The sequence below is a fragment of the Phascolarctos cinereus genome, unplaced genomic scaffold (assembly GCF_003287225.1).
Source record: "Phascolarctos cinereus isolate Bilbo 61053 unplaced genomic scaffold, phaCin_HiC Scaffold_2;HRSCAF=192, whole genome shotgun sequence".
NCBI lineage: Eukaryota > Metazoa > Chordata > Mammalia > Diprotodontia > Phascolarctidae > Phascolarctos > Phascolarctos cinereus.
In genome coordinates, this window is record NW_027555625.1 from 275585951 (window position 1) to 275611427 (window position 25477).

General features: G+C 41.4%; 1 protein-coding gene across 1 annotated transcript in view; it reads right to left on the reverse strand.

Annotated features, from left to right (window-relative positions):
• The window catches only part of MMP2 (matrix metallopeptidase 2), a 31762-nt gene that overhangs the window by 2928 nt on the left and 3357 nt on the right, over positions 1-25477 (reverse strand). The window contains exons 2-11 of the mRNA XM_020985196.2: positions 20487-20713; positions 18015-18163; positions 16120-16248; positions 14981-15154; positions 12002-12175; positions 11295-11468; positions 10216-10371; positions 9585-9732; positions 7744-7880; positions 6868-7027 (exon numbers count right to left, since the gene is read on the reverse strand). Coding sequence (XP_020840855.1) covers positions 6868-7027; positions 7744-7880; positions 9585-9732; positions 10216-10371; positions 11295-11468; positions 12002-12175; positions 14981-15154; positions 16120-16248; positions 18015-18163; positions 20487-20713 — 1628 coding nt within the window. The remainder of the gene's footprint in view (positions 1-6867; positions 7028-7743; positions 7881-9584; positions 9733-10215; positions 10372-11294; positions 11469-12001; positions 12176-14980; positions 15155-16119; positions 16249-18014; positions 18164-20486; positions 20714-25477) is intronic.

Consider the following 25477-nt stretch of genomic DNA (forward strand, 5'->3'; position numbering starts at 1 on the left):
GCTTGATTTTGACGTCTTTCACCATCTTGGTTTCACTTTTCTGAAAACTCTCCAGTTTATCAGTGTCCCTCCACCCCTATCTTCTTTGTAGAGGTGGAAGACTCTTAGTGGGGTAAATTTTCATATATTATTAGAATTTTTTTCTATAGGTTAGTTAATTTTAGTAAATTGTTTCCCCCTCTTTTTAAAATTCTTTCTTGCAACCATTTTAAGACCACAGCTCTAGAGCTGGACGGGAAGTCAGAAGTCATCTAGACTAAACTCCTTCATTTTGCAAATGATGAAACTGAGGTCTAGGGAAGCTAAGTGACTTGTTCCCTAAGTGACTTGCTCTATGGTTAAACATATAGGAAGCATTAGGAGTGGGATCTGAACCCAAGTTCTCTGACTCCAGTGCCAGTGCTCTTTCTACTACATCACATGTGCTGCTACAAAAGCAGGGAAGAAGATACATTTGGAAATGTAGGTGATGTAAATATATATTATAATATGTAATATTAATATAATTAATTAATATAATTATATACACATATATAAAGCTTATTCTTATAATGTAGTGAGTAGAACTGACCATATCATTCTAGATATAGTAGGACTGGAGTAGAGTACAAAGGAATTATCATCTCCTGGGTTTTGGATATAATGTATCTTTTCATGCTATCTAGCACAGCATTAATTTTAATAGTTTTCCAAATCAACTATTAGCTCAAACTGAATTTGCAATCCAGTAAAAACTGCACATCTTCCTCAGACAAATTGGGGCTATTCACACCTTCCCCATCCTGTGTTTAAGAAGATGATTTTTTTTAAACCTGTGTTAGACTTTTCATTTCTCTCCAATAAATTTCATCTTAGATTCATCCCACCATTGCAACCTGTTTAAGTACTAGAGTACTTATAATGTTAGCTCTCCCTCCCAATTTTATGTCACCTACAAATTTGTTAAACATGCCTTTATCTACTTGATTGAAATGATTTCTTTAATGAAAGAGTGTTGGATTTGGAGCAAAAGGAGCTGGGCTTGAATTGGGGTCCAGCCACTTACTATGTGAACTGAAGCAAGTACTTCACCATTTTGGAGTTAAGTTTCCTTGTATACAAATGAGTGGGTTGGACTAGATGTTAGGTTTCTTCTAGCTCTGAATCAAGGATGATTCCAGGCTGAGCATGGGGCCCAGGACAATCTTCTCAAGTTGATGTTACTGCAGACCCTTACCCCCAATCCCACCCAACGGCTTTAATTATCTCAAGTGTCAAATGGCTATGATAGTCCCTGCCCTGCCCAGATCATCAGTGTTGTGAAGTTCAGAAGCAATAATATGTGGGAGAGTAATTTATAGATAATGTTATTATTAAAAAGCTATTAGTCATGGGTTAGGTTTTTCCATGTTTGAGTAATAGCTACTGGTTTGAAGCTGGTTGAGGGTGTGCTAGCTGTCAATCTAGGTCCTTCAGATAAACTTACAGAAAGAAAACCAAGTTGCCTACCATCTTCCCTACCTAGGCACACAATGTTGTAGTCATTTTTTACTTCTTCCTCTCTACCCTACTACATCACTAAGTGTAATATTCTTCCAAAGCCTCCGCATCCCTAAAATGTCCTTCCTTCTTCTCCATCCCATCTCCCATCCTGACCCTACTAGGGTCACAGTCATAAAACTCAGACTTCAGAGATCCAGACTTCCTCATCCAGTGCCCTATCCACTGCGCCACTTAGCTGCCCCTCAGAGGCATTTTTAAATCCAGGTCTTCTCACTCTAAAATTAATATTATTCTTATTGTACCACTCTGAATTGGACAGTGGAACCCATAGACATTAATGATCCAATGTTAACTTAGAAGGAAGTCTCTAGTGGAAGGCCCTAGAACTCTCTGCCCAGCCCTGTACATTCCAAACGTTTTATCAATGCCATGGGCAAAGTCCTAAAGGACATTGCTATCAAATTTATACCTTCTTTCTCAGCACCCAGGCATGCTCAGGAAAAAGCAGACTGCCTGCTTGACTGACAAATATTTAGGGAATTAGACTAGGTCCCTTCCAGCTCTAAATCTGTGATCCTATTTAACCCTCCAGGGCTACAACTACAGCACAAATATTAAGGGGTTACTGCTGACAACATAAGGCAACCAGATGGCACAGTGGATCAGAGCTGGGCCTGAAGTCAGGAAGACTCATCCTCCTGAGTTAAAATCAGATACTTCCTAGCTATGTGACCCTGGGCAAGTCACTTAACCCTGTTGGCCTTGGTTTCCTCATCTCTAAAATGAGCTGGAGAAGGAAATGGCAAACCATTTGAGTGTCTTTGCCAAGAATACCCCAAATGGGGTCATGAAGAGTCAGACATGAATGAAAAATGACTGAACAACAAAAAGCTTACAAGATTCCCAGGCCATGTGTACATGGCAAGCAGGGCAGTTTCTCAAACTCATTAAGATAGAAACAATGAGATATGCCTCTCTCTCTGTCTCTGTCTTTGTCTCTCTGTCTGTCTCTCTCTTTCTCTCTCTGTCTCTTTCTCTGTCTCCTCTGCAAACCCAGGATGTGGCCTCAAGAAACAAAGGCTCTTATGTCTGCCCTTTATAGCAGTCTTTCTGTTACTCCTTCTACCATTGCCCTGCTGAAGAAAACTCTCCCGTACTTTCCCATCAGTTCAAGTCTGGGAGCCTCAAAAAATGATCTGAGAAGCTGTTCTTGGACACTTTGTATAGAAACTTAGCTAGGCAGAACCTTGGAGTGAGATAGATGTAGATTCAAATCCTGCTTCTTGGACTTCCGCTTCCACGAGCCAAGATGGCGGAGTAAAAAGGTAGTCGCTCTCACTCTCCCCTATCAACCTCTGAAAACCCAGAAAATATTACCCCAGAAAAAAACCCTGGAACACCTGAACTAGAAGGAAGACGAGGAGCAGCAGTGCAGCAGCCCAGCAAATGGGTCTCCCAGTGTCTCAGCAAAAATAAGGGAGGCAGAACTACAAGGGGCCCCAGGCAGATAAGTACCCTGTGGCATTCATCTGAAAGGAGGTGAAGAAAACAACCTAAAGGCTTCCTAAAGCCCAGGCCTTGCTGATTCCAACCCAACACCAGGTGAGCTGTAGGAGCCCTGAAGCCTCCAATTGTGAAGAAATCCTGAAGCCCAGGTGGTACAGCAGGCAAACACCAACACCAGGACCTCCCAGTGCCACAGTGAGGGCAGGGGTAACCGGTGGAAACCAGCTCAGAAAACCACCAGGTGCCTCAGCACTCCACCGCAAAGGAATCTCCTGGTGCATTAGCAGAAACGAGGGAGACAACACTGCAGGGGCCCCTAGGCAGATAAACACCCTGCAGCACCCATCTAAAAGGAGCTGAAAAAAGCTAAAGGAAAGGAAAAGCAGGCAACCTAGAACTGCCTGAAAGTTCCAGCCTTGCTGATTCCAGCCCAACACAAGGTAAGTTGCCAGAAACCTATAGCTTCCAATTACCAGCATAAGAGGCCCCAGCACACAAAGCCAGTGACCAAGACCTAGGTTCCCAACACAAGAAGCTTGGGTCAGTACCCTCTGTTCCCCAGCAGGAGAGCTCAATCTCTTTAAAGGCCAGGGAATAAAGAAACACCATGAGTAAAAAGAAAGGTACCATAGATTCATATTATGAGAAGAGTGAAGATCAAGACAGAAATTCTGAAGAGGACAACATTGTCAACAAACCCACATCTGCAACAACAAAAGGGAATATGAACTGGTCTGAAGCCCAAAAAGCCTTCTTAGAAGAGCTCAAGAAGGATTTTAATAGTCCAATGAGAGAGGTAAAAGAGTCCTTCAAAAATACAATTGGCCAATTGGAAAAAAAATACACTGAGGAAAACAAGTCCCTAAAAAACACAATTGGCCAATTGAAGGAAGGACAAAAACTAACAGAAGAGTACACTGAAGGAAACAAGTCCCTAAAAAACACAATTGGCCAGTTGAAGAAGGAAGTACAAAAACTAACAAATCCTGCTTCTTAAACTTATCGGCAGTGTGACTACAGGACAATAACTTAACCTCTCTTATCTTTACTATCTTTAAAATGATACTTGCAGGGATAATACCTGTAGTATGTAATTCACAAGTTGCCGTGAGGCCCAAGTAAGAAAATGTATATAAAGGATAGGGACTGGACCTGAGATTTCATTGGTATAGGGAACTCCCAGGTGAGTAGATTCCCTCTACCAAGGAAGGCCCATACCTTTTCTACAACTTGTGGTCTTGGGGAATTTTCTAGAGCACTAAGAGTTTAAGTGACTTCACCAGAGTTACACAGACAGTATGTGTCAGAGGCAGGATTTGAACTCAGATCTTTGAGCTTCAAGGCCATCTCTCTCTCTTCTCTCTCCACTCTGCTATGCTGTATAGAATGTGATTTGCAAACCTTGAAGTCCCATACAAATGTTAGTTGTTATCATTGCTTGTGTGGGTAGGGGACCTACCTGTGTGCTTCTGTGTGTATATGCTCTTGTGTGTGTTTATGTGTCTTCATATTTTTGCCTGTAGGATGTGTGTTTATTTGGATGTGTCTGATTCTTATCATGTCTGTCTGCATAGCTTTTCTCTTCCTGGCTGAGATATCAATCAACTTAGTAAATCTGGCATTCTGTCCTGACACAGAATGAAGACAGAACCAGCCTCTGAGATCAGGGAAGGAAAGGAAAGGAATTAAGAGGACTGTGTGGGAGAGAGGAGTTGAAAGATGCCTTTCTTCTGCCCTGCCTCTGTCCTGGGTCTTTTAAGCTGTTTCCCTAAGAAACATTTTGGGTGTAGTTAATAACAGTGTATGTTAGTAGGCAGCCAGGGAGCTTGGTGCCGGCTCCTAGAGCCTTGGAGGAGGAGAGAAGATCTCACTGGAGGATGGACTAGATATGCATAGCTGTTAACCACCCTACCTACTGTCCAAACACTGAGAGGTGATGTGTAGAGAGTTAGAAAGCACATCAGACTATGAGTCCTAATTGCCACTCTGGCATTAACTCACACTGGGGCTTTAGAGAAGTCATTTAGCCTCAGTTTGGTGTGAAAAAGCATCTACTCCAGATATGCTTCTTATTACTGTTGTGACCTAGCATAAATCACCTCCTCCCCTTGGGCCTCATTGCAAAATGGGTGGTGGGTAGATGTGCATGCTTGGATGGTCTAGTCCAAGTGTGAGGAACCTGCGGCCTTGAGGCCCTCTAGGTCCTCAACTGCGGTCCCTTGACTGAATCCAAACTTCACAGGACAAAGCTGTTTAGTTAAAGGGCCACACTTAAGGGCCTAGAGGGTCACATGCAGGCTCGAGGCTGCAGGTTGCCCATCCATCATCTAGTCCATGGAGTATTAGAGTTAGAGTCAGGGAGTAATATTTGGGTGTGTATGATTCTTATTACGTCTGTGTCTGCCTTGATTTTCTCTTCCTGGCTGAGATATAAATCAACTTAGCTGCTAAGTGACTTAATAGTAAATCTGGAATTCTATCCTAACACAGACTTAAGACAGAACCAGCCTCTAAGATCAGAGATCTAATCACAGATTTAAAAAATACTTATATAGCACTTTATATTAACTCTTTTTATCCTCACAACAACCCTGGCAGGTAAGTGTTATTATTATCTACATTTTGCAGATACATGATAAACAAGGTCCAATGACTCGCTCAGGGTCACACAACTAGTAAGAGGCAGAGACTGGATTTGAACTCATGTCTTTCTTACTCCCAGTCCATTGCTCTAACTACTGCTCCACCTAGTGGGTTCTGGTATTTGCTAACTGATCATGGTCAAGTCACTTCATTCTCTGAGCCTCAGTTTCTACATCTGTAAAATGGTCATATTTATACCTGTAGTACTTATCTCACTGGGTTGTTGGGAGGCCCAAAAGTCTTAGTGCAGTTCTAAGCTCCAGTGGCTTAAATGTATAAATTTATACACACATATATGTGTGAATATGTATACATATATATATACATATATATACACACATATATATATATATATGAACATATACATTTGTTATTGTTTAGTCATTTTCAGTCATGTCTGACTGTTTGTGACCCCTTTGGGGATTTTCTTGGCAAAGATACTATAGTGGTTTGCTATTTATTTTCAGTTCATTTGGCAGATGAGGAAACTGAGGCAAACAAGTTTAAGTGACTTAGTGCCCAGGGTCACATGGCTAGACAGTCTCTCTCTCTTTCTCTCTCTCTCTCTTTCTCTCTCTCTCTCTCTCTCTCTCTCTCTCTCTCTCCAAATGTATATGTATTTATACATACACACATATAAACATATGCATTTATATATGTGTGTATATATATATATATATGCATATATATATACTCAATATATGTAAAGTACTTTAAAAACAATTTAGTTCCAAATGCATTTCAGCTATTTATTATTATTATTATTATTTGTGTGGGCATAAGTAGGGACTAGATGATCTCTAATGTCCCATTTGGCTCAAAATCCAATGATCTCCAGAGTATATCTTCCTCATTTGTAAAATGGAAAGAGGATCCAACCAATTAACCTCATAAGATCATCATTACATGGCAAACAAGCCAGTTTCTCAAACTCATTAAGACAAAAACAATGAGATATCGATCTCTCTCTGTCTCTTCTGCAAAACCAGGACGTGGTCTCAAGAAACACGAAACCCTTTTGTCTGCCCTTTAAATCAGTCTCTCTGTTCTTCCTTCTACCACTGCCCTGGAGAAAGCTATCCTGTACTTCCTGTGTCTGTGCATGTCTGTGGGCCTGACACAAGAAAAGATCTGAGAAGCAATTCCAAGAGACTTTGCGTAGAAAATCAACATGAAATCAGTTTGAAAGTATTTAGAAAATTAACAAATCGCCTAACAAGAGCCAGCAAAACCTACCTCCAGAACTTGTCCCCAGAAAAGATATATGTCTTCTTGTTTTTGCTCCAGCTGAAGGCAGCATCCACATGCTGAACATCTGGAGGCAGACCAAGGCTAGTCAGCTTCTTAGGATAGCCCCGCTCCAGGGTGCTGGCTGAGTAGACCCAGTACTCATCCCCTGAAATGGTGACAAAGGTCATGCTGGTGATCTAGGCGCATAGAATACCCCCCACCAATCAATCACTCTCACCCAACATCTGTCTGGGAGGGGGTGCTCTCTGTGATGGGGGCTCCTGAGAACAGGAACTGTGTGTTATGGGAAGATCTCTGTCCAAGCCCCAAGTTCAACCATTGGAACAATTTTCAGGACACATAATTTTATGCAAAAGAAGGATGGGGGCAGACAACAGATCCACAGTTAGCCCAGGAACAGAGGATAAAAGTGAAAAGAGCCAGGGAATAAAAAGATAAAAAGAGTTTGGGGATATTAAGGAGATGGTACTGGAAGGAAGGGCAGAGGATGAAATGAGCAGGTGAGGAGGAGGACAGGTGCTTTGTTTTTGTCTCATTTTATTTTGTTTCAGAGAAAAGAGCCTGAGGTTCAGTGGGAAGGTGGTTTGAACGGAAAGGACCTGAGGGGTTGGGGAGAGGGGCTGGCTTGAGTTTGTATGCGTAAGCCTTAGGTCAAGTGGATATGATGATTGAAGTCTTCACCTAATATTATCAAGATAGGATTATAGATTTAGAGGTAGGAATTTCATAGTCCTTTGAGTCCAATGCACCTCATTTAATGGATGAGGAAACTGAGGCACAGAGCAGTTAAGCGACTTGTTCAAGGTCACTGAGGTCAACAACACAGTACCCCTGTTCCTCTCTCCCTCCATCCATCAGTACCTGAGAAGAACACAGCCTTTTCCTCCTGTGGGGCCTCATACACTGCATCTATCTTCTCAGGAACTTCTGGCCAGAATGTGGCCACAAGCAGGGGCCCTGTGGGCTTCTCCCTTGAGTTTGCCGTCCGCCACATGAACCTGAGTGGACAGACAAAAAAGTCTGGGGAGATTCACCCTCATGGCCACTTCCCACTCCCCCTCACAAAGTCCCCCAAGCTATCTCTTCCCTCATACCTGGCCTGTCCCAGTCAGACTCCCCAGAGGAAGTCACCAGGCCATGATAGTCATCAGCTACATAGGAGAGGGAAGGAAGAAGGGAATGAACTGGAATGAGAGAGGGAGGAAATGAGAGAAATTAGGCTTGCCCAGATGCCATGTCCTGAGGTGTGCTCACTGTATCCTGAGCTGCATGGGGCAGCCTTACTATCACTCCGCCCTCCTCCAGAAAGGCTTCTTTGATCCATACCAGTCCACAGTGACTTTTACAGTAAATGTTATCATACCCCCACGTCCCCTAATAGATACTCAGCACATACTCTTTACAGTTTTTTAGTTTCTGTTCACATGCATCTATCATATTTCTGATGTTAGTTTATAAGCTTCCTGAAAGCAAAAACTTTTATCTCCTATACTTTTATATCTCTGGCTTCTACCAGTGTCCTGAACATATTAGGAACCTGGAAAGTTGTTGTTGACTGATTCCAGAACCTACTAATTTAGTGAAAAAATTGTGACTATCTCAATTCAGTGAAGACCAGCCATGGGTAACAGGGTTCTCTATGCTACAGAACATTCTGAGTCCTCATGTCGCAATTCTAAAGACCACACAGAGCTTCTTGGCACTGCGCTATTCTCCATGCTGTGTACCTCGGAGGCAGTTTAAATTCTAGGGTAATGAGAGTCATCAAGGAAACCCCTCTGAGCTGCCAGACTGGGGCATTTCCATTGGAGTTGGTCATTTCCTCTGGCATTTCTTCTGAGCAGTCCTCTCTGGTTGTTAGCTGAAAAGTATCTGTGACCCAGAAACTCCTGACTGGTCCCTTGATTTCCACAATTAAAATGTCTAGGAGATAACTGAATACAAAATCCAGAGGAAACTTCCCCCCTTCACAAGCTGTAAGAACTATAGAAAGGCTCTAACTTCTCTGGGGTCCACTTAATTCCAGAGCCAGAGCCTCTTATGGGAAGAGCCTTTTTCTTACTTACTTTTAAGCTACAAGTGACATTAAGTTCCCCATCAAAAGGCTAAGAAAGAATCTCAAATGGAAAGCTCATTCGACCAGTCCCAACTCAACTACTTTTTTGTGACCTTGGGGAAGTCACTTTGAGCTTCAATTTCCCTCCTATATAGTCATGTGAGTGGGCTGAATCCCAAAGTTTCATTCCAGCTTTAACAATCTATGAATATTTTTGTTGGCTATAAAATTAATAACTCTGTTAGAGAAGATTCATCTCCTTGCAAACTGTTGGTTGCAAAGCCAACATTTGCAGCTACTATAATAAAATACATTCTGGTCTCATTGCCCAGTTCCTGGTTCAGTATAACATTCTGGAATGTTCCACTGTAGTTCTCTGAATCTGGTCTCAGCCACCAAAAAGTGTAAATGATTATGACTCATACTGCAGACCTGAGTGAGGGTACTTATCTTTACCTTGCTCCTGTGGTAACTTACTTCCCAAGATCAGGACAGTTTAACCTGGGACTGGAGTTGCAGAGAAGCCTCCTTCAGTCCTGGCACCAGTAGAAATGTAAGGGCGTAAGGCAGGAACAAGGGGGCAGTGGACACAAGCTATGGAGAAGGGGTTAAGGACTAGAGAACAGAAGTAGGGCCCATCACTCACCTGTCCTTAAAGAAGAATGTTTCTCCTCTAATTTGTGAGATGCCATCAAACACAATGTTTGTGTCCGGTTTGCAGATCTCAGGGGTGACAGGCCCCGGGGTGGGGGTTGGGCCAGTGTCAGTGCCAGTGTCCGTGTCAGTGGAGGACCCTAGATAAGCATATGTGATCCTGGATCCTTCTCCCAGAATTCAGGAGTGACCTATGACCTTCCCCTCCCTTCCCCCACACCCATTACATGTCGTGGTCAAACAGAATGGCTCCTACTTACACTGTCACCCCACCCACACCCAGGAGCAAGCTCCAGCTAGCTTTGGAACCTCATTTTAGAAGCCCCTTAAATCCCAAGCTAGAAGTCTTCAAAATTCCCCCCATTATGTCTTGTCTTTGCACAGCCTAATTTTCCCTCCAGTCTTAAGTCTCTCTGTTTACAACCAGGCAGCTTTAGTAGACTGTTGTAGAAGGTTGCCAGCAAAGTTGCCATCTGACTAGTATTTGTCAAGACTATATCAGAGAAACTGAAGCTGCTCTTACTGATCCGTTTTGTTGTGGCTATATAGTTTTTTTTAAATTTTCTCTTTGGCAGTACTAATAGAAGATCCAGTCCTCATGTCCCACTGGGCTGGGATTTTACCATACAGCTCCCGAATGCCCTTGATGTCATCATTGGATAGGCGGAAATTCTTGGTGTATGTGTAGATTGGTGCCATCAATGCTCCAGGGTCTTCTGAGTGTTCCAGCCCCATAGCGTGGCCAAACTCATGGGCTGCCACAAGGAACAGGCTATACCCTGAAGGACAGGAATGAAATAGAAAGGGCATGGAGACAAAAAAGGGCTAAAGAGGAAAATAAGTGTGCCTGTCTATCTGTTCCATTCACTATCTGTGTCCCTTATCTGACACTGGACATACATGTGCTTGGATTTTAGTTTGATATAAGGAAAACTCCCTTAAAATTACAGCTGTCCCAAAGTAAAATTAACTGACTTGGGAAGCAATAGATTCCTTCCCACTAGTTTCAAGAAAAGGCTAGATGATTGTTTGTTGGGGGTGTTACTGAGAGAATTCTTATCCAGGTGTGGGTTGGGTTGAATTATGCAATCTATGAGGCCTTTTCCAACTCCAAGCATCTACAATTCTTTGTGATTCTTTCTCTTCAACTAAAGTGTAAGCTCCCTGAGGGCAGTGACAGTATTATTAATCTCTGCATCTCTGGTGCCTAGGACAATACCCTTTATATAGTAGATACTCAAATGATGGAGGAAACATGGTATACTGGAAAAGGGTTTGGGGTCAGAAGATTTGGTTAAAATATCAGCTCTGTTCCTTACTACCTTTGTAACCTTGTACAAATTATTTAACCCCTCTGAGCTTCAGTTTCCTCATCTGGGAGAGGAGGGAAACTATCATATGGTTCTTCCAGCTCTAAATCCTATCATTCTATGATAATTAGGAGTATAATTGAGAGAACTTTTCTAACATTCCCCAAAAGTCTGATTTTGGTCTTGGGGCAAAGGGCTAAATTTGGAAAGAAACTCTTTTTCCCAAGAGAGGTTGGTTCAAAGGAGGCTGATATGACTCTTTTTAAAGTGGGGATGAGGAAGGAAAGACTATAGAGAAGTTATATCTGCCTGTGCTGGGGAGAAAAATGATATCTTGGCTCAGTAGAGTGGATGTAACCCCCTCCCTTGTTCCTCCCATGTATCCCTAATACCTTGGTCAGGGCAAAAACCCCACTTTCGGTCATCATCATAGTTGGCTGTTGTGGCACACCACATTTTGCCATCACTTCGGCCAGCACTTGTACAGGATTCATGCTTGTTGCCCAAGAAGGTGAAGGGGAAGACACATGGGGAACCCTCAGAGTTCCCCCCAACAGTTGACATGGCTGTGAGAAGAGAAGAGTATAGGTGAAGGGAACTGGGAAGGAGGACCAGAGGAAGACATTATAGAGAGACATCTCAGATAGTCAGTATGTCTAATAGCAGCCTCTCCACTCCTCCTTGCCTGCCTTTGCCCAAACAAGTCAAGAATTCTCCATTAAAGGTGATAGGTGGTTGTACTGGAAATAAAGGAAATTTGAGTAGGGGAGAGCTGAGGAAATCATCGAGCTCATTGAGATCTTTGCAGCTCCCATAATGTCTTCCACTGAGTTAGGCAGGAGAGGTGCTCAATATTTATTCAATGGATGTATGGATGAAGAAATGAAATGAAGGAAGGAAGGAAAATTCTAGTAGGGGAACAAGAAGCAGAGATAAAGAAACATAGAGGTAGACAGAGAAAAGTGGAAGAAACAGAGAGAAAGAAAAATAGATAAAACCCTGAATATGGGGCTGGAGGGGTAGGGAGGAGTAGGGAGAGATGATCTCAAATTCTCCATTTGCACTGTGGAAAGACAAAATACAAGGCAATGACTCTCACCAGTCTCAGGGCAGAAACCATATTTCTTGTCACGATCATAGTCCTCAGTAGTGCCACACCAGCGGTAGCCATCTGTTCGGCCCTCAGTAGTACAGCTGTCATAAGAGGTACCCTGGAACTTGAACGGGAATTTGCAAGGCTGCCCCTCAGCATTCCCACCCATGGTAAACAGAGCTGGAGAGAGACAGAGAGAGAGATTGTGTTAGTTCATGTACACATATATATGTGCTCCCCCATGCACATACTTATAAACACATACATAGTCATAGCTAGCTATGTATCCTTCCACTCTCCCTAATCTGTGATTTCTCAATAGTAACCAGAGCTGTGGAGAATCAGAGACAGATGAGATAAACATACGTATGTACACATTCATACACACACACACACACACACACACACACACACACACACACACACACATTTAGCAAGAGATAGAAGTCAAGATCAGATATCTAATTGTCTTGCTTATCTCCTACCCTTCCTCTTTCCCAGTTTCTCCCCTAGTAGATTCCACTCCCTACCCAAGACAGAAATAACAAGGACAGAGACAGTAGAAGGAAGGACAGATATCTTGAAGGAAGGAGGTCTTTAAAAATATTTAAAGCTCCCTCTCTGACACCTCAAGAAAAAAACCATCACCCAAGAGTGTAGGGCAGAAGACAGTGCCCAAGCTATGGGTTTTCTTTCCCTGGCCTCTCTTCTAATCCCCTCACCCACCCCCAATCTGCAAAATGTTGTATCTCTGGAATTGCCAACAAGCAAAACCACACAGTCTAATGAGGACCATCTGTGCTGAGCAGGGCCAGAGGTGATCTCACTCCCCACCCCCACTAGCTTTAACTCTACTATAACTGGAATGGGATTAATGCCACTCACAGCCCCCAGTCTAAGACTCAAGGACACTAGATTTTACATTCTTGGATGTATTCCATGAGACTCCTATCCTGCTCCCTAGGCACATTAGGAATAAAGGGGGCAGGGATTGGGAGAGGGGCCAGAGGTTCTCAGGTCTTCATTTTGGGAAGTGTCAAAGAGTTAAGCTTGAATTTGACTGGCTCCAGCCTCCTCATCTAACATCAGCCCCACCCTCTTTTGCTCCCTTGCCCACCCAGGAAGCCCCTTGGCTCCTCACTGATCTCTCAGCCCCATGTTCCTCTACATACAGGGGTTGAAGGAGACACTGAATCAGCAGTCAGGAGGTACTGAGTAATAGGAACTTCTATCCCAAATATGTACACTCTGTCTCAAAACCAAAAAACAGGGGGAAAACAATCACCAAATAGATGCATTCTATTCTTGCTTCTATCCTCAAAGTTACTGATTTATTTAATAAGGTCTTCTAATTTGATTAGAAGTATCAGCATGTAAAAATGATGGTTGAACTACATGATACAGAAAATTCAATGAAGTCAGTGAAATGATTCTTTTATAAAACCAATAACTTTAATTTACTAATGGATCTTATGAACTGGAATCAGGCATGTTCATGTAAAACAATGACTAATTTGGTTAACAGAAGCATAATAGAAACATGGATTAATTTGCTAATTGTTTTTCCTTCATGCCAAGACTAGCTGGTATTCAATGTTTAGTTGTGATGAAGTATATCTCTGTCTTCAGACACAGAAGGAAACAGAAACAGATAGCTACTACATGTGCTTAGAGATGCAGACTAGAGTTGGTAAATTATCAGGAAAAACAACCCAGAAATCTCTTTATTGTCATCATCATTTTTAACCTTGAAAATCAAGAAAGGGGATTAAAGAGAAAATGTTTCCCTCATCACTTACTTGTTCTATTTTTTTCCTACCTAGGCCTTCCCATGTCTAAATATATGTCAGGCCTAGGCTTTCACGTTTCTAAACTGTGAATTTATGAGCAAACCAAGTTATATATGATAGATTTCTTTTTGTTTTGTTGCTAAACAAAAAGGCTTTAGATTCATAAGGTGAAATAAAATGTAAATGTATCCTAAAATGTGTAAAGAAAAATAATTTCCTTATAACGTCAAAAGTCCAGAAGTTTTATATGCTAGCACACACACACACACACACACACACACACACACACACACACACATATTCATGTGCACACACACACAAACACACACACAGAGTCATTTCTTATCTCCAAGGACAGGTATAGATACAGCCACACATAGAGCCATCAGGACATACAGAGGCATAGAGAGAGACAGCAGATGCAACAACAAATACAAGAAACATTTATTAAGGGCATTTTATATGCGGAACATTGTGCTAGACATGAAGGAATATACAAATTTTAGACAGTCCCGGCTCTTATAGAGTACTCCACATTTGTTGTTATTGTTGTTCAGTCGTTTCAGTCATGTCTGACTCTTCATGACCCCATTTGGGGTTTTCTTGACAAAGATCATGGAGTGGTTTGCCATTTCCTTCTCCAGCTCATTTTACAAATGAGGAAACTGAGGCAAACCAGGTTAAGTGACTTGACCTGGGTCACACAGCTAATAAGTGTCTGAGGCCAGATTTGAAGTCATGAAGATGAGTATTCTTGACTCAAGCCCAGTGCTCTATCCACTGAGCCACCTAGCTGCCCCCCCACACACACAGGATACACAACATAAATTAGATCTAACATGAGGTTAAATCAAGGAGGACCCATTGCTAGTACTCCCTTTGGCCCCTTGAGTTTTCACCTCCCAGAGCCAGGTAGTCAGCCTAGCCTCAGTCTATGAGCCCTGCTTTCTGCCCCATAAACTGGTCCCCTGACCCATCCTAAACCTTCTAACCAGTCACCTTGATTCCACTCCCAGAGTGAATAACCAATTCTTAGAAAGACATGGTGCTTCCCACCCCTATTCTACACTTGGAAACCACATCCAGGGAAAGTCCAAAGTTGACAGGGGGCTCTACACAGTTTTTCATTATCAAGGGGGAATGGTAAGCTATATACGGAGGGCACAAGAAAACTTTGGTGAAGAGGGGAACTCACCTTCATGGGGACAGAAGCCATACTTCCCATCACTGTCAAAGTTGTAGGAGGTCGCACACCAGAGGAAGCCATCACTACGGCCAGCATCCGTGCAACTGGTATATTCCTTGTCATTGAACAGGAAGGGAAACTTACAATACTCACCATCAGCATTCCCATATTTCACTCGGACCACTGTAGGCAACAGGAAAGCTGTTACTACCTTATTCAAAATCAAGGACTATGGGGTTGTAGAGGAGGGGTAAAACTGGAATAGGGGAAAACTTGGAAAGCAGGGAGATATGTAACACAATTCAGGCAGCAGGGCAGAGTAGGAAGAGCAGCGAATCAAGAGACCTGGATTACTCTGAAACCAATCAACTGTATGACTTTGGGCAAGTCACTTAACTTTCCTGAACTTGTGTTGCATCACCTGTACTTGACCACATACCCCACAGTGTTATGAGGAAAGTACTTAGTAATCCTTAAAGTAGTAATTGGTGTCTTCTCTTGACATCTGTTCTCTGGTTTATCAGTCATGTAACAAAATCACCAGGTTTTTTTTTTCCCAAAAAAGAGGACCTTTTTGAGTTAGTGACAGGTGACAGGTGACAAGCACATAGCAGTGTCAAGGGAGGACACACAGTCACTGTAGCTCTAGAAAGGCCATTGGATTTTGAGTCAGAAAGCCTGGATTGGAATCCCAGTCCTGTCATTTACTCATTCAGTGATGTTAGGCAAATTTCTTTGCTTCTCTGACTCAGTTTCCTCATCTGATATATGAGGATAATAATACTTGCTGTGTAAGAAGGTTGTTTGAGGCTAAAATGAAATAATGTATGTATGTCAGGTGATTAGAAAAGTGTGAGCCCTAAATAAGTGTTGGCTGCTATCATTGCTGCTGAGGAATGTCTGTGGGATAGCCTATGTTCCAACTATTTGTTGCCAAATGGGAAAGCACAGTGTTTCCAGATGATGGGAAGGGAGGGAGAGGGGTACACGGTGGGTATTACAGGGTGATGAGGAAAAGGAGAGATATTCTCCATGTACTTGGATTCTATGAGTAAAGGGAAGTAGTAAGGTTGTAGTGGTAAAGGTGACTCCAGGAAGTATGTAGGGGAAAGGCAACTCTGGAGAAATGGGGAGAGTCAGGCTCTTACCTTGTCCTTCTCCCAGGGTCCATAACTCATCATCATCAAAATGGGAGTCTCCTCCTACACCAGTTCCAGGAGCGAAGGCATGAGCCAGGAGTCCATCCTTCCCATCAAAGGGGTACCCATCCCCATGCTCTGCAACGCACAGATAGCCATCAGTTCCTTGGCTCCCAGCAGTACTTTGCCCACCAATCAACGAGAAACTTAGGACATCCAGGACAACCCAGATTTACTTAAGGTTCTGACTTGTTCTGAAAAATCATATGAGGTCAGGGGAAGCTAGGTGGCACAGTGGATAAAGCACCGGCCCTGAAGTCAGGAATACCTGAATTCAAATCCGGCCTCAGACCAAACACTTGATACTTACTAGCTGTGTGACCCTGGGCAAGCCACTTAACCCCAATTGCCAAATAAATAAAGAAATCATAAAAGAAATCATATGAGGTCATTGACAAACCCATGTCTTTGGCCCATGTCAAAACTGCTCTGCTATTAAAACATTTATCCATAATACCCTCCATTCTAACCCAAGCCTAGAACAAGTCTGGGCAAAGTAGGTACTCAGGAAAGAATTGCCAGTACTGATCCTCCAGCAGCATTGTTTTGTGGATAGGGTTTTAGAATAGGAGTCAGGAAGACCTGAGGCTCAAATGTGGTCTTGGTCATATGTAAAAATTATTTAAAGAAACTGTTTTCATTGTGGCAAAGAACTGGAAACAGGGGTTGTCAATCAGTTGGGGAATGGCTGAACAAGTTATAGTATATTAAATTTGTGAATTATTATTGTGCTGTAATAAATTATGAAAAACCTGGAAAAACTTATATAGAACTGATGAAAAGTGAAGTGAGTAGGACCAGGAAAACAATTTATACAATGACAAAAATATTGTAAAGATAATGAACTAAAGGGGAGGGAGGGCTAGAATTTGGAAATAAAAAATTTAAAAAAAGAAATGTCAAACTTATTTTTCCATGTAATTGGGGAAAAATAAAATGTTATTTTAAAAAAGGAAGTTAAAGAGAATGTGAAGTTAGGGGTAGAAGGTGGGAAAGGTGGGAAGAATATAATAAGGAATCAATAATATGAGAATTTGTCATAAACATATGCAAGTATAAAAAACTGTACTTGGAATTCTGGTTTATGTATACTAGAAAATTAAAGCAGATAATTCCTGTAGACAGGTCAACAAAAAAAATCAAAGTTGTTTTTGCTTGGATGTATGTCAGTATCACCTGTTGGAACAACTTTAAAAAACTGTGTAGCTTATGTTGAGTTTCAAATATCTGCTTCATTTCAATATAAGGTTAAAAAAATAAAGATAATGAACTTTGAAAGAAAACCTGGGAAGAGTTGAATGAGTTGATGAAAAGTGGAGTGAGTGGAACCAGGAAAACAATTTATATAATGATAACAGTATTGTAAAAAAAAATCAACTTTGAAAGAATTACAACTGTGATCAACATAATGACCAACCAGAATTTCAAAGTACTCATGATGAAATACATTGTCCACCCCCAGGTAGAGAGCTGATGGACTGAGTAAAGATGGAAGCACATTTTTTTTTTCCTTTTCTCCTCTTTTCTTTTCTCTCTAACCAACGTGGGAGTTTTTTTTTTGCTTGGCTATACATATCTATAAAGGATTTTCTTTCTTTCTTTTTTTTTTGTCTTCTCAATGGATGGGGAAGATGAAGGGGAGAGAATTCAGAATGGAAAATAAAATAAAATTGAAATAAAACAAAAAATTATAAAAGGTCCTGTCTTAGGTACTTATTAGGTGTGAAAGTCACTTAACTGTGCTGTGTCTTAGTTTCCTCATCTGTAAAATGAGGGAGTTAGACCTAAAAGGTCAATACATCCTTTTATTGTTCCTGGGTATTACCAGCATCTATAGCACCTACCCCAACGACCAAAGTTGATCATGATATCAGCTTCCCCATCATGGATACGTGAAAACCTAAGGGGTGTCACATCACTCCAGACTTTGAAGGCTCGAGCAAAAGCATCATCCACAGTCTCAGGGTCCAGATCAGGTGTATAACCAATGATCCTGAGGTAGGCAAAGAGAATGGAGGACAGGGAAAGCATTATAACAGGAATATCTCTCCCACAATGCAATGGAGTTCCAAGCTAACCTTCTTCCAGCCCAGTTTCCATGGGTGTCAGCATGATGTAGTGGATAGAAAGCTAGCCTGAAAGCCAAGATGACATTGGTTCAAGTCCCGCCTCTGATGCAGACTTTGTGACCCTGGACAATGTTCTAGGCAGCTATCTATAAGTTGTAGATAAGGTGCCAGTCAGTATTAATAGAGGGAGTTTCCTCTCTTGGGAGTTCTCTATTCCAATGAAATCATGAGTCTAATTGATACTATTTCACCCTTCATCGAAGACTTGGGATGATACACTTCCTCCAGGTAATAGTACAGAGGACTGTGTCACTTATATGGTAGAAGCCAGGGTCTATGGCCTGTGATTTCATTGGTGTAGGGAGCTCCAGATAAGGAGATTGTCTCTTTAAATGCAAAGCAGCATATGCTTTGCCACCTTTAATCTTAGAGATGTGTCTGGAGCACTGAGACTTGTCCAGGATCACACAGCCAGCATGGGTTAGAGGCAGGACTTGAATCTAAATCTTCCTGATTCCGAGGTAAACTACTATTCACTATACCATGCTTCCTCTCAGAGGTAGAAATTACTTCTGAAGATGGTCTTTATAACCTCCACAACATTTTTGCCATTCATCCCCCAGCATCATTGTCACACTTGGACTAATGTAGGCTAGGTTTTTAACTGGTCTTCCTGCCTTCTAATCATTCCTCTATGCAGCTTCCTAAAACACTTCTGTTTAACTATATGATTCCCTTGTTTAAAAACAAAACAAAAAAGACTTCAGTGGTTCCCTAAAGACTCTAGGCAATTCAGACGTATTGATTGGCCCCTGCTACTATGGCTCTAGTCTACCTTCCCAGCCAGATTTCCCATGACTCCAACCTTCACACACTCTTCAGACCAGCCAAACTAGACTACTAGCTGTTCCCCAAATTCAATATGCCATCCCATACCGCCAGGCATTTGCACAAGAAAATGTTAATAATGAATCTATGTCAGTAACGAATTCTTTCCTCAACTCCATCCCTCAGCACCCTTGTAAGCCTTCCCTGCTCCCCCTAGCCCTGCTGTTGTATTCACTTCTCTGTGTATGAGGTACATATATGCACTGGAATCTAAGTTCCTTTCCACTGAGTGCTTTACTTTTCATTTTATGTCTTCACCAGTTAGTACAGCGCCTTATACAAAAAGATAGTTAAATTAAATTAAATTGAAATTAATAGAATTTAATCTGCTAGTCATGAGAAGCAGATGATATCTTAAAATTCCATGCCACCTTCTCTGACCCGTGACAGTAATGCCACCTCAAAGCTTTTTCATTTTGCACCTCTCAAAATATTTGTCATATTTTATGTTATATCATTATTGGTAGCATCATCCTACTAGACTGTGAGTCCCATTAGAAACCTTATCTAAGCTTTGTTGTCTTCTCCAGGGATACCGCAGTATTCTGCACACTGTAGGTGCTTAACAAATGTTGAAAATGATTTTAAGCCCTGGTTTTGGAGTAAGAGGCTCCGGGTTTGAATTTTGGCATTGCTACTTACTATTTGGGGTTAATTCATCCCCTTCATCCCCACCTAATCCTTTCGACCTCTGTTTCCTTATCTGTTTGTTGAACTAATTTTAAATGAGGGTGCTGGGGTAGATCAGAGCTTAACTTTTTTTCCTGTGTCATGGGCCTCTTTGGAAGTCTGATGAGGCTAATGGAACTCTTCTCAAAATAATGTTTTACACATAAAATAGGATTGCAAGGGAAATCAATTATGTTGAAATACAGTTGTTAAAAAATTTTCTTTTTTTAAGTTCTTGGACTCCAAGTTAAGATTAGATGAGCTCTAAGGTCTCTTGCAGCTCTAAATCCTATCACTGAAATTCTCCAGCCAAAAAAATAATTAATCAACAAACATTTATTAAGTACCTACTCCATGTCAGGCACTGCACTAAAAGCTGAGAATCAAATGTAAAAATGAGACATTCCTACAACCAAGGAGCAATACCTCCTCCTATAATCTCCCACTCCCTGACACTTCTCACTTCCCCACCTTTCCATTTCACCTACCAATCTCCAAGATGCCCATGGATCCTGGCCCAGAAAGAAGATCAGGGCAGGGCTGAGATGACTATATTTCCTTTTAATCTGTAGCCTGATGTCCCAGAGGCTTACAACCTTATTTCTTTGCAGCCCTCATATATCTGGTATCTCATATTTCCTTCTCTCTTGCTCTAGGCCTCCCCCCAATCTTCTCCCCTTCCCTGGGCACCTGTATGTGATCTGGTTCTTCTCCCACTTGGGCCTCCGGGGGAAGAAGTTGTAGTTGGCCACATCTGGGTTCCCACATCGTGGCTTCTTCATGGTCTCAATAGTGCTCTGGTCCAGCTCCCCTGTCTCTGGCAGCCCAAAGAATTTCTGCATCTTCTTCAGGGTGTCCTTCAGCACAAACAGGTTGCAGTTCTCCTTGGGGCAGCCATAGAATGTGTTCAGGTATTGCTAGAACACACAAGTGCATAGGACTAAATCACTATGTGCCAAGTCATATTCTCTGATCATGGTGCAAGAGATGCTAGACTGACCAATGCCCTGGACAGGAATCATATCTATAATGCTGACCCATATCCAGATCCATTTTTAAGGTCATTATCCTCAGGAGAAGCCCAGAAAAACCTCCAGAGGTAATAGAAATACTCCAGCCAGTGTTTATAGAAATATTTTAGGAGTAGGCAATGGGGGAAGTCTAGTCTTGTGATTTTGTATGTGTAGGGAACTCTTATTGAAAAAAACTCCCTCTACCAGTGAAGATTAGCTATTGCTCTTTAACATACAGTTTTAGAAAGTCCTTAAGGGTTCAAAAAGGTTAAGTGACTTGTTCTGGGTCCCACAGCCAATTAATCAATCAATCGAGGGAAGGATCAGGGAAGGGAATAAGTATTCATATAGTGCCTACTATGTGCCAGGTACTTTATACACATCATGTCATTTGACCTTTATAACAAACCTGTGAGTTGGATGCTGTTATCCTCATTTTACAGTTGAGAAAACTGAGGCAAACAGAAGGTTGTTTTTTGTTGTTGTTTTTCCCTCAGGGTCCCACAGCTATTAAGTGACTGAGGCCAGATTTGAATTTGGGTCTTCCTGACTCTAGGGTTAGTGCTTTACCCACTTTGTCACCTAGAAACATTTATCGATCACTTATTATGTGCCAGGCCAGCACTGTGCTAGGTTCTGGGAATAGAATGACAAGCCAGCATGTGTCTGGGTTGGGATTTGACCCATGCTCTTCCTGATTCTAAGAATGGCTCTTCTTCCATGGCTGTCTCATTTATGGAAGCATAGTAGTAGGGAAAGAGATCTGGATTTGAATTCAGAAGGTTGGGGATGAAGTCAGAGGTATGCTTGAGCCAGCTCAAACAACCTCTAGCAAGCGGATTGTTAAATTTTCAGTTTGAGCAGTCAGCAAATGCTGCCAATTAGGGCCTGATTTATTGTTTTGTTGATGTCTAGACTTAAATGGTGAAGGAGAAAAAATTAATAATCATGAAGATTAAATTGAAAAATGTGTACTGCAATTTTTTTTTGAGATATAGCTGTTAAACATTTACCAGCACATCTCTGGTTTCATTTATGAAAATAAAGGTCTCGTTCAAGCACTGGTTTTTCTATTTGCCATCTCTTTGCCCTTGAGCAAGTCAATTAGTAGGCTTTAGTTTTACTGTGTAAAACGATTAATTTGGACACTAAACTCTAGGGAATCACTAAGTTTCTTTTGGCTGTAGTTATCTGTCATTCTTTGTCTAGCTCAAGGCTGGGCCCATAAAAGGAACTTAACCTTAGTGCCTTCAGGGACATAGGTCAGTTCTGGATAGGGAAAGGACTCCCCCTACAGGACCTCCTAGTACACTAGACCCCATTTATTATAATTCATTCATCTCACCACTTCCCCTTGAGTACAATGTACAAGGCACTATACCAGGTACTATGGAGGAAACAAAACAAGAACAGGAGATGATTCCTGCTATAGAGGAGCTTATGGTCTCAGTGGAAGAAAGGAAGATCTGTACAGCATGAAAAGTTAGCAAACAATTCAAGATAGTGAATGCTAATGGTCCCTACAGACAAGTATATCAGGACACAGAGAAAAGAAAGGTCACTAAGGAATAGAGTGGTCACAATGGACTCCTCGGAGAAGACAGGAATAGTATTTGGATTGAAGGGAAGAAAGATGTAAATATAGGCATTGGTGGAGGGAGAGGGGGAAGAATAGTCTGTTTGGGAGGTCAATCAGAACACCAGTCTCACTAGAACAACTAATATCACTACAGCAGAGGGTTAAGAATGAATAGGAAATTAATATGATTTTAAAACAGCAAGGAAACAATTTTAAAAGAAAAAAAAAGAAATGAGTAGGAGATGAATTTAGAAAGAGTAGAGGGGTTAGCAGATTTTGTTGTTTTCATAAAATGTTACATAACCAAAGAGAGTTTGGGGAAGAAAGGTTGAGGCCAGACTATGGAGGAAATTAAATGACAAGCAAAAATGAGGATAACGGAGAATCACTGAAGATTTCTGAACAGAAAGTATGATGGTATGTTTTAAGAAAAGCCAACCGAGCAGGTATGTAAGATGGTTTAGAGGAAAGTGAAATCAGAAACAAGGAGACCAATTGAGAGATTATTACTATAACCTAGCTATGAGATTTTATGACCCAGAGTAGAGTGGGTATAATTAGAATAGAAAGGAAGGAATATATGGAAGAGACATCAGGAAAGAAGACTCAATAGAACTTGGTGACTGACTGAATATGAGAGGAAAGGAATGTGTCAAAGATAATTCTGAGCTTTTAAAGCCTAATGCCTAGAATTGTAGTATCATGAGAGAAATCAGAAGTTATGAAAGAAAGCTGGTTTGGGAAAAGATGAGTTTGGTTTAAGGAGTAGGCAACCAATTAGTCAATAAACATTTTAAAGTACCTACTGTGGTCTCTTAAAATCAATTAGCAAGCATCTTTAAGTGCCTAATATGGACATTGTACTAGATGCTACAAAAATCAAACAATCCCTGCTCTAAAAGAGCTTACATTCTCTGAGGAGAGACAATGTATATTAATATATACAATATGAGACAATGCATATGAATACATATATATGCAAAAAAGTACATCAAAGGAGGAATAGGACAGTCAAGAAAGGCTTCCAGTAGAAGGTGGTGCTTAAGTTGAATTCTGAAGGAGAAAAGGGATCCTAAGAGGAATGAATTCCAGGCATGGGCAGGATATCTAAATGTAAATGTCTAGTAAGCAGTTGGATAATCCGGACAGAGGCTCAGAAGTAGAGTCAAGACTGGAAATCTATATAAAGGAGTTATCTCTATAAAATAGAGCCACAAGATAGAATAGATGAATTCTCTGAAATCGAGTAGAGAAGAGAACTAAGGACAGAGCCTTAGGGAATGCCACTGGCTGAAAGGCTAGAGAAGAAAGAAGGGCGAATAAAGAATGATATCTCTTCCTCTTCTATTCCCACAGCCCAATTCCCTGTCAAGCTGTTTTCAAGACCTCCTGCTTAGACTTGCAGTCTCTAGAAAACAAATAAATGTTCTCCTTTTAAATACGAAGGTGTTGCTCTTGATCCTCCCGGGGCAGGGGTTTTGAGTTTTGTTTACAATAGTGAGGAGAGCTTTGCATTGAGCAATTCATTCTTCTTTGCTTGATCACAAGTTATCAATTTTTCAAAACAGCTGGTTGGTGTAAAGGATACTGCCAGCAGCCACAGAGCATAGTGATGGATAACTGACCCACCTGAGAACTGAACTCATGACAATAGTCTCTTTATGAAGTTGGCTACAACCACAGTTTACCAGCCCCAAACCATCTCATAAACTCAAGCTTATTACACCCAGCTCCTCTTGTATTTGGGAGAAAAATTCAACCCACATGGCTTGGATACAATTGCTTCCCCTCTCTCAACAATTTTACCTACTTTCTCCCCGCCTTCAGCCTGTCCTGTACATTCCCTTCAGTTTAGTCTTACTATTCCTTCCAAAGTCTTCTCCAGCTGTTATTTTAACTATGCTTCCCCCATCTTTAAGTTCCGTAATGTTTTCTCATTGGTGTCATCAATTCTTTTCTGGGATTTGCATTAGCTTTCATTGATCGCCTTACCTCTGTATTTCTTAATTTCCCTTGTCCAATCCTTCTTTCACAAATTGTTATTCGTAAGACACAGATGTGGCTTTGTCAGCCTTTTCCGATGCAAAAATCTTTAATGATTCCCTATTGCCTCTAAAATATAATGTGAAATCCATAGGCTAGAATTTAAAGCCTTCCACAGTCTAGGTCCTAACCTACTTTTCCCAGTTTTATTTCACATTATCTCCCACTTCATCTCTGCCTCTTGGAATCCCATGCTTCCTTCAAAGCACAACTCTGCTGTCATTTCCTATAGAAGGCTCCCAATCCTCCCAATTGTTGGCACTCTTTCCTTCTTGAAATTACTTTGTATGTATTTCATAATTATTTGTATACATGCTATATCACCACTGAGGATGAGGACTGTTTGATTTTTACCTTTATATCTCTAAGACCTAGCACAATGCTTTGCACGTAGAAGGCATTTAGCAAATGCTTGTTGATTTGAAGTGAATGAAATAAGCCTTCATGTTGGGGGAAAAATTTAGAGATTTAGATAATCTCCTTCGTTTCACAGCTAAAATTGAACCTCAAAGAGTTTGATATCTCACCCAAGGTTACCCAGGTAGAAAGCTACAGAGAGCAGATTCTAAAAGAAGATTTCTAACACCCAAACCTGTGCTCGCTCCACTATGCCATACAGGTCTACACCCTACTCTTCATAAACCCTCACCAAGTTGTTCTGGATTCCTACCTTGCTAAGTTTGGTTCTGTGTCCCAGTACTTTCTATTCCAATTTCAATTCAACAAGCTCTTGAATTCTCACTCCCTCAATGAAGCCTTCCTGGACTGATCAGGAAAGCAATGAGAGGTCCTACATTTAGCACCCAATCTAAGCACAGAATCAAATTAGGTACAAAACCCATTGGGGTGGGAAGAGGTGGGGTAGTTACCGCAGTGCTGTTGGTGCTTGTAAATCTGATGGTAGGCAAATTATACATAAGAATCAGTCCTAAATGAGACTCCCACATGTCCACTTTTCCTGACACTCTCTATTGGGTACAAGGTCAATGCTTAATAAACATGACTGTGATCCACAGAGCACACTTTTCTCTGATTGGCTAGTGAAT